The sequence below is a fragment of the Ptychodera flava genome, chromosome 15 (assembly GCF_041260155.1).
Source record: "Ptychodera flava strain L36383 chromosome 15, AS_Pfla_20210202, whole genome shotgun sequence".
Taxonomy (NCBI): domain Eukaryota; kingdom Metazoa; phylum Hemichordata; class Enteropneusta; family Ptychoderidae; genus Ptychodera; species Ptychodera flava.
The window spans coordinates 30622791-30638543 of record NC_091942.1 but is presented as its reverse complement, the minus strand read 5'-3'; the positions used below and the strand labels follow the sequence as shown (position 1 = coordinate 30638543).

At 37.0% G+C, this 15753-nt stretch overlaps 1 protein-coding gene across 1 annotated transcript; it reads left to right on the top strand.

Annotated features, from left to right (window-relative positions):
* Nucleotides 1–7292: 7292 nt before the first annotated feature.
* On the top strand, nt 7293–13040 carry LOC139150771 (toll-like receptor 13). Its single transcript, XM_070723167.1, has 2 exons — nt 7293–7309; nt 10325–13040. Exons 1-2 carry the CDS (start codon nt 7293–7295, stop codon nt 13038–13040), a joined length of 2733 nt encoding a protein of 910 aa, XP_070579268.1.
* Nucleotides 13041–15753: the final 2713 nt, after the last annotated feature.

Below are 15753 nucleotides of genomic sequence, written 5' to 3'. Positions count from 1 at the left end.
CTTAAAATAAAAGAATTATGAAAATTGAAAACAGAACTGAATTTAAAAAGGTTAAATTTTTCCAAATATTGACAATGATTTAAATTCATAGTCTGGATGACAAAGATTGAGATTTCCTTGCTAATAAATACAGATAGTAAAGTATGTCAGACTGCCGCCTCAAACATTCAGTTGATGTTTGCAGAGTGTCGAAAAACATCACTTTCAAATTGCAAGGACACAAATTGCAATGATCTCAATATCATTACACTGCATGAAGGAAAGATTTCCAAAATCAATTTTGAAAATATCAAGGTGTTTTTACCATTACGGGAAGGCTCCATTAACTTAGCAATACCCGACTTCCCTATGAGGATCAATTTCACAAACCTGCCTTTCCTACAATGGCACTACAATGGCACCAGCTGGATTAGATAAACATAACAATGGAACATTAACGCCTTAAGGGATTAAAAGTCTTCTGTTTGTCACCCGAGTTGGTCAGGCAAGGACTCAGGTTTCAGGTACCATGTAAGTTAATGCAGTCTTCCCCTAATGCAAAGTAAGTACACTAACTTCCATGGCAAGAGATCAAAAACACACTGTAAAAGAATTTTTGCCAGCATGAATTTTTTTTTACATTGGCACGACACAATTGTCGGTGATAACTCACAAAATAAATTATCATTTTTCCCATTCTTACCTGTGTCCAGATTTTCTGTACTCCCCCTTCATTTTTAAATGGCTTGGCAAAGAGACTATTTTGTGGTTTCAGGAAATACACAAGATGAATAGCACCCATGTCATCACCAAACAGAAGTAGAGACTTACCATGTGGAGTCTATAATGGGAATAAAAATACAAATACCGATCTGAAACATTCTTTAATTGTATGATGTTTGCAACATCTCCCATCAACAGTGTAAATACAACGTGTTGCAATTCTATCTACTGGAATAGTTTCATTACAATTTAAATTTGTGTTGCAATATTTTAATCATACTAAATGGTCTAACGCTAGCCTTAAAACAATCTAAAAAACAGGTAATTTAAGTGATTACTAGCATTTTTTCAAATTGTACTACACTGGGGAAGACAGTGACTGCAAATGCTTGTAGATTGTCTCATTCACTGCGCTTGAGTTAGTGCAACTGTAAAGCTGAAATGGCTGGTGTTGTCATTCAGAGTTTGAGAAAGGCTTACCAACCCACTGTTCACAAGATATCATCAGCCCAGGCACGCTCAAAATCATGAACAGTATGGCAAAGAAAGACAAATTGTCCTTGAAGACCAAAAAAACTGAATAATATGACACCATGCATACAAAGTTACTTAAAATCACTCTAATTGATGAGTGAGTTAGAAAAGGTTGAATGCAGGGAGTAACTGAGTGACAGTATTTCAAACAAACCTTCAACACTCACCAAGAAGAATAAACAAAATGCATGGTGATGGTTTGGATTTTCAGACAACTTTGTACTGGAAGTTTAGATTTGAATTTACACTTGGTTGTCAGTTGAATGATTTGTTTACTGGCTTAAAATAATATATCATAATACACTGAGAGCACAATGACATTTTGAATTATTGAGCAAAGTTCAGCTGATATGACAGTGAGCCAAACTTGGGGTCTCCATGTTGACCTTTGACCCCTAATGACCTTGGTGGCCCTATCAGGCCAACATGTTACCATGAGAACAACAAATGATAATGCCACACTTATGAACTGCACTTCACTGCACCTTTAAATTTACTATCTTACCTTTTTATCATACCAGTAATCTAAACATGTAGGTACATCTGTTAAAGCTGCCAAAAATAAGAAAAACAAAGAAAGTGAAAAATCTTTCAGGACCAAAAGCTTTGGTACAAAATTACAGTAAGATTTACAGGAAATTTTTACACATGTTGAATTAACATAAAACGAGCGTCTCCTTCCCAGACTTTCTTACAAATGGAACAAACTTATTTTGTGTAATAAATGTATGAATAAAATGCAACTGTGGTCTTTGGTCTTGCAACAATGAATAAATATAAAATAGACAACAAGAGACAAAGAAATATAAATCTGATTTTTTCTTACCAAATAAATGAAATTCCTCAAAACACGAAGTGGTGGACACATCCCAAAAGCGTATATCCCTGCTTGTAGAGGATATGGCTAATTTACCAATATTTGGCATGTAAACTGCGTCTGTGTACCACGTTTTAAATCTTCTCTTGTTTGCCCGTGGATTATCGTCATCTGTCTTTAATTCGTAAGATTTTTCAAGGTGTAGATTGGTATCAAAAATTCCCATCATGCCTTCCTGTATCAGAGTACCAGAGAAAATGAAATATTGTTTCTTACTTTGATAAGAACATTGCAAACAAAATGAAGTATAGGAGCATGTACACAAATTTTTATATAAAATGTGATTTTCTAAAAATTGTTAACTGTCACAAAAAATGAGTTATTTTAATGGGAATAAAATATAAATAAACATTTTCAAAAGTTGTGGAATAATAAGTAATTTAAAATCTTGATTGGTATTAAAGATTATCATTTTTTTTAAATGATGAACATTAAAATTCCAATCTAAGGTAAGAAACTTTTGAGACTGAAAAAAATGTATGCTGCAAGGCAAAAGGGCAGTATATTCTAATTTTATTGCATTCATTTGAGTTTAATCCTTTGAGTGCCAAAGTCAATTTTTGTCACCTTCCATTTAAAGACAACCAGACAATCCTTTTCAGGTCCAAATAATTTTTTTTCAGTTTTTTAAAAAAATTTTGAAAATGTAGGCTGTGAAAAGTGCTCTCTGTATAGTCCAAAATTATCAAAAGAAATACAGAAAAACTCATAAAAACTGGTAAAATGTTGTTCTAAAATTTTGGTGGGAAAAAAATGTCAATACTCAAAGGGTTAATAATACAACGAATACAAAATATGAGTATTCCCATCCATCTTAAAGTTTTGCAGATTGATATCTGGAATTTTAGGATGGTGATGAGAATGTTTTCCATGTTTCTTTCCAGGAATTATGTTACTGTCATCTATGAATTAAAATTTAATTCAAAATTCTGCAGTTTGTTTTGTTTTTCAACCCATTTATCATGGTTTGGCCCATAGCCATGGTTATCAAAAGTGAGTGTGGATCTGTTTGCAGGGAACTGTGTTGGAGCGGGTTAAATTGGTGGTGTTTTTGTTTTTGTCTTTTTTTTTGCAACATTTTTTATACATCTTGATTATTAGTGAACAAGTGACCAAATAGCTGATACAGTTCTGCTGTGATTTTTCCAGAAAAAAATGATGAAATATATCCGATGTTCAAAAAATCACCGAACAAGCACGACGTTGACTGTATGAAGTTTTAAGTGTACATGATGTCAAAACAAAGTGACTCACGAGGCACTGAACTGAATCTGAAAATCAAAAGTGATGACAATTTCGAGCACCTGTTTCTATAATGGGACTGTTCGCAATTGATGTCACTGTTCTATTATTAATATGCAAAAATAAATATTTGTCAACATTTTTAGATTACCCCTTTGAAAATTACGCATGCAATAATGATGAAAATACATTTTAGTAGGCGACTGCTAGTGCAACAATGAATACTAAAAGACATATTCACGACTCAGACTACAAACTGTAACATGGATGTAGCTATATTCAGTAACAAACATGTAATCGTGAACAGCACTGTAGCTTACCAAATTCTTCCCCCAAACCACAAAATATTAATGATAAGGCCGCGTTCAAAAAAATGGTGAGGGGGGGGCTGGAGGAATCGCGATTGAAATCTTATTTTTTTTCAGATCCCCCCCTCAATACCCTCAAAAATTTTCAAGTCCCCCCCTCAATACCCTCAAAAATTTTCAAGTCCCCCCCCCAAATTACCATATAGCCGCATATTATTAGGAATGCACGCAGAGTAAAAAAAACATGTAATGTGTCGTTCTGCACGCAAATGTTCAACACTATCTCTTATCAGCAGGTTGTAGAGCCATATACCATTTTAAATGCATCAGTGAACTTTTTGATTTCTCAGTCTAAGCCCACTTGAGTTTATCCAACTCTGGCCAGTTCAATGGCACCAGCTGAAAAGCACACAAAATGACAATCATGAGAGAGTATGAAAATTATGTATTCCTAGCTACGTTTAACCAAATTGTGAAAAAATGAGCACAGTGACCTACCAAAATTTTTTTTTCAAAAGTTCAAGACATATACAACTTAGATGCCACTTATAAAATGTTTTACAAAATTGACAATACTGGATTGGACGGTTAAAATATTCCATGAAATTAATGTTTTAATCTCAGAAATTTTGGGTGTAATAATGACAAATTTGATAAAAAATAAAAGATTCCATTTAGTCACATATTTTTCCATTTAAATTAGAGTCTTTACTATTCAAAGTTTTACTTTTGTGTTATTGGTACAATGAGATGTGAAAATTTCATTCACTGCATAAACTTGAAATGAATGGTTTTATATATTGATTTTAAGTGATTTTAGAAAAACTGACTTTTCATCGTATATTTGTATAAGATCAATTATGGTGACCCCATCTTTTTTCTCTAATATTTTATTGTTCTCATATGCCAGAATTCAAAAATCCATGGTAACTGTTAGTCCCCTAGTCTTCTATGTGTTGCTCTCTGGCTGGATCTTGTGTACAAGTAGATGTATGTTTCACTGTCAATTGAGTGTCCTATGACCGAAACTCTTTTTAAACTACATCAGAGTCAGAGCTACATGTATCACTCTCACTGCCAGTATGTAGTAGCAGGGCAGTAGTTGTATTAACTTTTTATTTTGACAACATTTTTGTTCAGTTTATACAATTGTGTTCTTGTTCTATTCTCTACAGAATGTTGAGCTATCCAGTATTCAGCTTGCCAACACAGCCTACGTGTACCGTGCATTTGCATCATTCAATTATCACCTATATTTAGACAAACGGGCTTTGTTGACAAACTGAATATTGTGTTTTTCAGCATGCTGTAGAGAGACACCAAGAAACTGTTTGATACATTGCATAGAAATATTGAAAAATTATAAACAGTTGTAGCTCCTGCCCCATTACAAGGCAAACTTGTTCTACAAAAATTTAATGGCATTCATACAGTTTTAGACTTTTTGAGATTAAAGACATAAAATATGACAAAACGGTTCTAGATTTTGTTTAATTATTACTAACATTAGAACCATTGGACGACATCAAAATGTTGGGAGTCACAATATTTTCAGGTCCCCCCCTATAGGCAGAGCAAAACTTTCAAGTCCCCCCCCTCGACTACCCCAAAAATTTTCGAATCCCCCCCTGAATTCCTCCAGCCCCCCCCTCACCACTTTTTTGAACGCGGCCTAAAACAAGGGCAATATATATCTGAGAGAGGATTTGGTAAGGAACCTACAGACCAAATATGACAGCTGGAAGGGACCGTCTCAGATGGTCGCATAACTTCAAGAAATGAAATTCCTTTGTTTACATCAAAACCCCCTGCCCCCTTGTAATCACAAAATAAGAGTGCCAAAGTTAAGTTCACTAACTGAATAGAGGTCAAACCCCCTCCCCCTGTAAACTAATGAATTTCACTTTTTGAACTTATGCGAAAATCTGAGACATCCCTAAAACAGGCAGTTTTGAGGAGATATTAGACATCATGTCTATATATACCAGCTCTTGAATTGAAAATTAACAAAAAGACCCCTGCTGACATATTGGATCATATAGTGACACAAATTGACATGCATATTTTATATGTTATAGTATGCTGTCCTTGTACCAATTTTGAATAAAATTGGTTCAGACATGTCTGCATAATGGCTTTGGACGTGAAAAAAGTCCAATCAAAATGGCCACCTAGCACCATATTGGATGGTATAACAAAATAAAATGTGAATATGTGTACCCTATGGTACGTTGTCCTTGTATCAAGTTTGAATGAGATCGGAGTCCAGGTATGTCTGAGTTATGAATGAAGACAAAAGGAGTCAGTGTCATATACTGACGGACAGAGGTAAATCTATAAGTCCCTCAGGACTTCCTCAACAATAAATTTGACACATGTACAGGCTGTCGAGTTGACAAGCAGAGTACTGTACATGTGAACATCTTTTGGCAAGTAGGACAAGAAACTGTAGTTGACAGTTAAAACAAAAATGGTGGGACAAATCATCAAAATTTACAGCTACTGACATTTTAATCTGTGGTGAGTTTGAATGCACACGTACTAGGATGACTGTGAATCACATAAGGAGGAAGACAAAACCTTAAAAGAAACAGAAAGGGTGCTGAATATATGAGATCACCCCATTGTAACATCAAAACACATTAATGTAAATTATTTAAAGGAAATTATCACATTATTCTTGAGCCGAGTTTCAATGAAATCGTCGGACACAAAGAAACAAAACTGCACTGGGTGGAAATGTGTGACTGAACTTGATCGATTAGTTCCTGCTTCACAGGGGACTTAACATAGCAAACCTTGTGTACAGGAAACGTTATATTAATTTTGCATTCACTGAACATGAGGTAACCAACCGTATCAGGATATCTTACGTTATAGAAACCTGTCTCAACTCCATACAAGGTCATAAACTCTGGAGAAGCAAGGATCGGATTTAAGCTTCTTTGAGGAAACTGAGAGCCAAAGTTTAAGACTTTCAATTCCAAGGTAGTACTACCTCATGAGAAACTGAAAGTTAAGATTGATGAAATAACAAACATTGACAATTATTTTGAACAACAAAGTGTTTAAGATATAAAAGTAAAGATCGATAAATTAACAAACAATAAACTATTACTTTCAAAAGTAAGTTAAAGTGTTTAAAAGTGAAAGCTGGGCTGGATGAAATAATAAACATTAAACTATCACTTTGAACAAAAAAATGTCCTTAGAGCTGCATTCAACATATTTCTGATCACAGAATAATCAAACAAAAAATAATAGGTGATATCGCAAAAGATGAAAAGCAAGTGAAAGTTATTCACAGGACTGACTAATGCATTGATCATATAGAGTTTGATTTGTCATTTATGGTAGAAAGTGCCTTGCGGACAGATATTGACTCTGAAATTTTTATAACACTTTTTTGGTCTACCTCTTTTGTTTGGGCTCATTTTGAAGATCATGGAGGTCACACAAAACACGATGGTCATGTTTTGTGTAACTTCCTAGAACTCTTACACAAAATGGATAGGCAGAAAATGCTGATAAATGAAATTCCACTGAATTCTTTTCATGAAAATTGAAACAGGATAGCTTGAGATGAGGTGAAAGGATGGATCCTTGGTAGGATATCCCGAGGACAATCTATGTCTAGACCAGAGAGGTAAGTGACAGCTATGTAAAATGATGTACCCACTTTAAGGGCCACACCATTTGATATTGGGGGTGGATTGGGGGGGGAGAGGGAGGGGGTTGGAGGAATTAGGTCCCAAAGCAAATTTATTTGGAAATTGCTTCTTCAAAGCAAATTTTTCTTGTCAAGCAGAGGCATAGCAAATTTCAAAAAAAAGAAGAAATCAGTTCAAAAAAGAACTGACTCCATTATAGGCAGTACAATGCACAAGACTGGAATTGATTAAATTAGTATTCGGTGTAATGATGTAACTCTTACATTGTATATTTGAAATTTGATTTTAATATTTATAGAATTGGCATTGACTAGTACTAATCTATTTGTATTAAAGTTTTAAAAAAATGAAATTCTTCAACATACGTCTGTAAATTCTTGAATTTACCATTAAAACATTTTTTCCTTTGAATAGTTAAGCTCAGGAATGTGTTACCTGACCTACAGATAAGACAACAATCTAGTAACTTAAGATTTGTTAAATTTCTATCTGCAAATACAAGTTAACACAAATTGTTTATCTTTTCGTGAATCCTTTAAACGGGAAGTTACAGGACCAGACCGGACCCATGGGTGCACAATGGGGGATTACTGATGACACAGCCATTTGCATACACTGGGCAGGAGTTTTTGAATTCTCATGGCATCGCTTTGACCGTCTGATAACATTACGGGAAAGCTCCATGAACTTAGGAATACCTACTTCCCTAGAGGATCAATTTCACAGACCTGCCTTTCCTACAATGGCACTACAATGGCACCAGCTAGATTAGATAAACATAACAATGGAACATTCACACCTTGGGATTAAAAGTCTTCTGTTTGTCACCCGAGTTGGTCAGGCAAGACTCGGGTTTGAGGTACCATGCAAGTTAATGCAGTCTTCCCCTAATAAATTTGAATAATCATGTGATAAATTTGAATAATCATGATGGGTACTTTCGTGACATATACAAAGAGGGGTCAAATGGTCGTACAGGGAACACATTTTGAAATATTATGCATTCTCTGACAAAAAACAGAACATTTTTTCAGTTTATTTTCAACTCAAGTTTAGTCGCTATATATTCACAGACATCATATGCAAGATTCAGTGACAATGAACGCCTGAAACATGGAAAAATCGTGGGATTCAGGGGCAAAACATGCCGCGTCTGATCAGTAGCGTGGGTTTTTTACATTTGCAAAGATTTACGATAATCTGGCTTTTATAGGGGAAGTTCCTGTTTAAGGATGTACACCAGTGTGAACTGATTCCTGAAAGCTAAGCCATATAGGATGATAGATGTACTGTTTACAAATGCCACTACATGTATATGCAGCAGCTTCAGAGACCACTGAAGCCACACTCTACCAATCAGAGAGAATTGTGTGCATCACAACAATTATGTTTTCCAACACTCCCAAAAAAAATTTTTTAGACTCTACTACAATGAAAATTTTTTTTTCCTCATTTGGCTGGCAACAATTTTTTTTTCGTCCCAAATCCCCAGGCACCCCTGATATCAAATGGTGTACCCCTACTGGTTATATAATGTACCTATAGCTTTCACTTAGAGACTGTCAGACTGCTCTGTAAGTACCAAACATCTGTCATCTATTCATTGAAAACGCCTCTGTTCCTACGTTAAAGGAAACAGGATGTTTAAACATCAAGGTTTATTGCTAAGCATCACAAACTCTGAAGAAAAGAGGTGAATGACACTATCATAAACCACTGATCGTTTGACAGCAACTGGATGCATTACCGGCCGAACTTAAGCAATGAGAATGTTCAAGCCAATGAATATACTTTCTGCATTTGAACTTGTTCTGTGACTTCAACACTTCCCAGTGGAATTGGCTGTTCAAGAGGAAAGTTACAGTCAGCTGTGGACCCACTCAAAACTGTGACTTGTATCTTGGAAATCCTACAATGATGATATCGCCTCTCTGTTTAATCACCATTCTACTGGTTCACTGCTCCCTAGGTACCGTTCAGTTTTTACGGCCGGGGGGGGGGGCGGCAAAATCCAGGGGGGGGTCATCATAATTTTGGAATCCACGAAGGGGGGGGGCATCACTTTTTCACTGGTAGGAAAGGGGGGGGTCACCACATTTTCAAAAACATAATACCTACAATAAAGTTCACTTTATGCCATGGCCATGATCGACCCTCTTTACCGGCGGGCCGCCTTCGGCGGCCCACTACAATAAATATATACTTTATGTATTACCCATGACCCTCTTAACGGGCAGACGCCTTTGGCGGCCCACTCCAATTAGGTTTACTTCATGCAATGGCCATGATCGACCCTCTTTACCGGCGGGCCGCCTGCGGCGGCCCACTACAATAAATTGACTTTATTGTAATACCGCATGACCATCTTAACGGCCGGACGCCTTCAGCGGCCATGGTCAGTAAAGTTTACTTCGTGCAATGGCCATGATCGACCCTCTTTTTACCAGCGGGCCACCTTTGGTTGCCAACTAGAATAAAGTTGACTTTACGTAATGGCCCATGACCCTCTTAACCGGAGGGCTGCCTTTGGCGAACCACTCAAATAAAGTTTACTTTGTACAATGTCCATGGACATAAGTTGTCCATGGAAATGAAGTTCAAAATTGCCTTACAGTCGTCCTAATTAACAGACGTTTGCATGGATGTGGCTGAGAAGTTTGTGCACTTTCATCTCTGCTACACGAATAAAGTGCGCCGCGTACCGGAGTTCAAATCCAAACCGTGCGGGTAATTTGACATATGGGTTTTGGTTATTTTTCAGCGGGGCGGGGGGGGGGGGGGGGGGGGGGGGGTCATCAAATTTTTTCGTCTGACAAAGGGGGGTCATCATTTTTTCGCGAAAAATTCAGGGGGGGTCATCATTTTTTGAACACCGGCGACAAGATTTTGCCGGCCCCCCCCCAGCCGTAAAAACTGAACGGTCCCCTAGTGGCTCCGAGACGACACATATGCAAGGTATATAAGCAAACCTACATTGATTGCTCTGACAGAGGATTTGAAAGCGTTCCAGACAAACTACCAGCATATGCAACTCATCTGACATTGCACACAAATCAAATAGAGAAAATCGCTGCTGATTCCTTCAAGCTAGATAAGCTGGAAACATTAGATCTAACATCTAACAAGATTTCTTCAATACACAGAAAATCTTTCAACGTGCTCCATAGGCTGGAAGTCCTGATTCTAAGAGGGAACAAACTTGCATCTATTCCTGGAAAACTATTTGCCGAACTGAAGAAGCTGAAGTGTCTTATTCTGTCACAAAATTCATTGACTCACTTGAGTCCGACAACTTTTAATGGACTAAGATGGTTAGACGAATTAAACTTGGATTATAATGAAATTTCCACGCTACCAGATGGACTATTCCAAGATTTAACACAGCTCAGAGTGGTAAGCCTGCAGCAAAACAAACTTTCTTGCTTTCCACATGCTGCATTGAAACCACTGGTCAAAATCCAGGAAATCATACTGGGAGGGAACAACTTTCAGAAGAAGTGCACAAGTGTGGATCTGAAACAATTTACTGCACTCAAGAAGCTAGCACTTGTCAGATGCGGCATCCAGGACTCAATGTTGAAGAATTTCAGGTTTGGGCGAGACACTCGAACATTGCTGCATCTAGACCTCAGTGAAAACAATCTCATGTCTCCAGATGCCAGGCTTTTTGTAAATGTCACTGAGTTGCACCTTCATACTAACTACATCTCAGCTGATGCATTAACCAATGTATTTCACAATCTCCCACACTCAAAAGTCAACTCTCTGAGTCTTAATAGCCAATTGAACAGTTCTGATGGTTCGCGCAGCACTTGGCAGATCACAAATACCACCTTCCAAGGACTTCAACTGACAATTGTTGAAGAACTGGACATTTCCGGCAATTCCATTCCTCAACTGCCTCAGGGGTCATTTCAGTGGCTTCAACATTTAAAAACATTAATCATTGCAAATTGTGACCTGTCTTTTCTTCCTCGGGGACTTTTCCAAGGCTTTCATAGTTTGACCAATCTGACCCTGTCACATAACAAGCTATCGAACATCAGACAGGTGTCTGAAAGTATTGCAAATCTTCTGCATCTTCATCATCTAAATCTAAATGAGAATAAATTCTTTGGAGAGATCCCTCCCGAGATCTTTACTGGAATTCCCTCTCTGGAAGAGTTAGACCTCTCAAACAACAGCTTTGTATCTATTCATCCTCACAGTTTTAAACTCCTTCCAAATTTGAAGATTCTAGATCTGTCTTACAATCACCTTGTACAGCTGCCTCATGCTGTGTTTTCTTTTCTTACATCACTGAAAGTACTTTATCTGCGAGATAATTTACTTAACATTCATGGACACACAGGTGAACACCCCTTACATGGTCTCAAATACCTCAAAAAATTATCGATAAGTTTTTACCATTCAGCAATGGCGTATCTGCCAGATGTTCCATCTCTTGAGCACCTCCATATAACTGGTCAAAAATTTAGTCACACAACTGTTAAGGTTCCCATAACCGTTTCTACATTGCAGAAAGCCAATCTTTCCAGGCTTCAAACAATTCAGATTGAGGAAGCACGCATTATCGCAGCAACCTTTCCAAAAGGCAGTCATTATCCTTTTGACAAGGCAGACTTCCTTGATGAGCTGCATGTACACACACCTTGGATACAAGTTACAACTCTCAAACTGCACGACAGTGTGTGGCTTGATGATATGCGGGCACTGATGTCATTTCTGAACCTCTTTCCAAATTTAGAGGAGCTCTCCCTGAACAACTTGGATACACTCCACGACATGGATGTGCTTCCAAACAAATTGATGAATCTACAACGCTTGGACATGAGTTCAAATCAAATCAAAGAGATCAACACTGATCTACTGCAGTCTCTACCACGTCTGATGTACCTCAACATCACTTCTAATCCCCTTTCCGATTCCTGCCATGGATGCAAAATCAAAACTTTCATCAAATGGTTGCAAACTGACAGAAGAATTCAGTTAGAGAAATTGCCTCCATGTCTCAGACCCAAGGAACGGGGTAAAGTTTTCATGTACTCCTTGGAATTCTGTGCATTCTCTCACATCATCCTTCATTCAGTGACGGGCTGCTTAGTTCTCGTAGTTGTGGTGACTATATCTACAGCGCTGGGGATTAAATTCCGATGGCACATACATTATTTATTTTTCAAGTTGAAACTACGATGTGGTGGCTATCAGGTCAAAGTTCACAGGAACGTACAGCCACAGCATAAAAGGTATGATGCCTTTGTGGTGTACAACGAACATGACAGAGATTGGATTATGCAGGAATTGGTTCCTAACCTAGAAGGCACTGAACTGCCAAATTTCAAGCTGTGTATCCATGAACGTGACTTTATGCCCGGTAACGACATATTTGAAAACATTCTGGATAGCATTGAAAACAGCCACAAAACCCTGTTGGTGCTCTCGCCACACTCTGCACAGAGTGAGTGGTGCTATTTTGAAATGAGGATGGCACAAAGCAGATTATTTGAGGACAAAGAGGATGTGCTGCTGATGGTAATGCTGCGGGAAATCCCGGATAATGTGATGCCCCGGGTACTGCGCAAAATACTCATGATAAAGAGGTACCTCAAGTGGCCAAACAATGACTTGGGAAGGAAGATGTTTTGGCAGAAACTGAAAGTTGCTCTCCAGACAGAGAGTCGAGTCAACAGAGTCGCTAACGTATAAACAAATAAAATGCATTCCTGAACTGATCATATAAATCTTACTCTAAACAATGTCTGAAGTCGGTGGAGGGATTCAAAATTGATGTAAATTACTGTCAGTTGTGATTAGATTTCTAACAATCATAAACAGACAACATAAGTCATAGGAAATTGTGAATTGATGTACCTGTATATTCGTATATATCTTGCTATTCATGTAAGGCGTATAATTCTATTACTGTCACATAATATCACTAAGAAAGACTGTAAAATTGCTCTTTTTAGTCTGTAAGTTTGACAATTTTTATATGATGACACTGTTTTCCTGACAAACTACTGGTACTAGCACATATGCTAATAACAGGTTATGGAATGAGGTTATGCATGCACATTCATGCAATAAACTGCCTCAATACGGTATACAATATATAAAATTATCATATATAGGAAGATTTTAAATCTTTTAACACCAATTTTGCATATGCATATCATCAATATACATTTACCTGAACATTGGTTTCAACCTATGCTGCAGCTACAAAAAAATACAGACTGTGGTGACTGCAGCAGCACAAATTAAAATTTTATTCTGATTTCAAAGGCAATGTCTCCCTTGTTCTGTGCATCACATGTCAAATACAGCTTTTGCTCTGCCAATTAACCCTTTGAGTGCTGTAACATTTCCCACAAAAATGTCAGTGTAACATTTTACCATGCGTTATGAATTTTTCTGTAATTTTTTGATAATTTTGGACCGAATGGACATAACCTTTCAATGGCAACAATTTTTGACCAAAAGTTTGGGAAAAATCTGAAAAAATTGTTCAGATCTGAAAAAAGTTGCGGCTATGTATGATGTATTCTATAAAGGCAATAAAAGTTGACCTTTGGCACTCAAAGGGTTAATTAAAACAACAATAGACAAACATCCTCATGATGAACATCTTACAGAACTTCAGACTCTGACCTCAAATTTATACTAAACTCACACAAACAGCATCAATATCTATGACTTGGTTCATTAAACAATGAACACATTGTTGATACAACTATGAGGGATTCAATAGTTGTGTTTTGTGTAACTTCCTAGAACTCTTAGTTCTAGGAAGTTCTTCCTAGACAGGAAGTCCTAATAAAGTTTACTGTCCTTCAATCTTTAAAAACAGAAAAATTAACAGTACCAACACACAAAATACATTTAGCACATAAAATTTGGCGCGATCAGAAATTATTTGACTCTTGAATGACAAGCGTGTAAGTTATGCTAATCAGGCATTGGAATGGAAGTGGAACAGACGCGCTAAGTTTTGGGAGCCTTTCTGTATATTAGAGCACTCAGTTATGTGTTCAGTATAGTATCTGTTGCCATTCATCGTTAGTCAATGTTGAGAAAGTTTTGTTCGTAAAGCTTTACAGTTTATGATATTTTGTTTGAACCATTTCAAGTTTGATGATGATGCCCGATATCACATGTCAGCACTACCTAGCTATTATATTCCGGTACAGGTTTCCAGAGTCTTTTCCCAAGTAGAATACTGGTTTCTTATCTCTCTGATTTTTCCTGAACAGTTTAATAGATACTTTTGGATAAGTTTGGAAATTTTGTCTTTGCGTCACGTAAGTTTGTAATTGTTTTTGTTTTTGAGTAAGTTGTGTGCATGGTCCCGGATTTATAGCACTTGATTGTTTTTCAGTTGGGGAGCACTGAATTACCCATATGTTCATTCTACTTACTGGGGTCATGGTTAAACTCAATACTAAACTTGAATGTGATAAGGCATGGCAATAGCGCCCTCTAGCAACATGTCTTTTTTGCTTAATATGATGCAGTGAGAATGACATCGCATGAATATGTAATCATTTATGAGATATACAGTCACATCATGTAAAATATCAAGAGACTGCTATAAATTATTCTGAGCAAATAACCGCATACTTGTAATTGAAATTTTCAGTACAAACATTCCATCCTGTGATTCTAGTCTGCAGACTCTTAAAACCTGATCCTTAAAGTTATGTTTTATTTCCGAACTTAGAAAATATCAGGTCAAGACCCTTACTGAAAATTTTAATATCATGTGACCTTTTCACATGGGTGATTACCAAGCATCCTTCCACCACTTGCCAAATGAAAAACTTTTTTTAAGGTCACACAGCATTTATAATATTGCATATTGAATAGCAGTAATATAATTTGTATCACATATGGCTTGAACTTGAAACTGCTTGATATAAATATGTTCTGTGGTTGGATTCTGCATTCGCCATTAGGTAATTTGCACACACAACTCCAAGTGATTGGCATGATAACCAGAAACAAATATATATGTTATATTGTTCTTACATAAATATGTATGTTATATTGCTTAAACAAATATATATGTTCTATATATATCCCTTAAAAAATATATATTGCCCATAAACATAGAATATCAACATTTCACAGCATCTTCATGTAGGCAAATGTGAATAGACATAATGTGGGCTGATGTGGAAATGTCTGTTTGAGTTTGAAAGAGTCATAACAGACACTGTTGAAACCATTGAAAGCATGGATTTCAATGCTCAGGACTTGGCAGCTCCAGATGGCAGGATTTGGTTATGGTCACTGCCCTCCAAGAAGTAGGTTAAGAGTTTGGGATGGCCACCACACATAACTGTGCCTCCTTTGTGAAACATAACTGAGCCTTGGGACAATAAACTAGAAAACTCAACGCTAGTTGCTATGCTGCAGC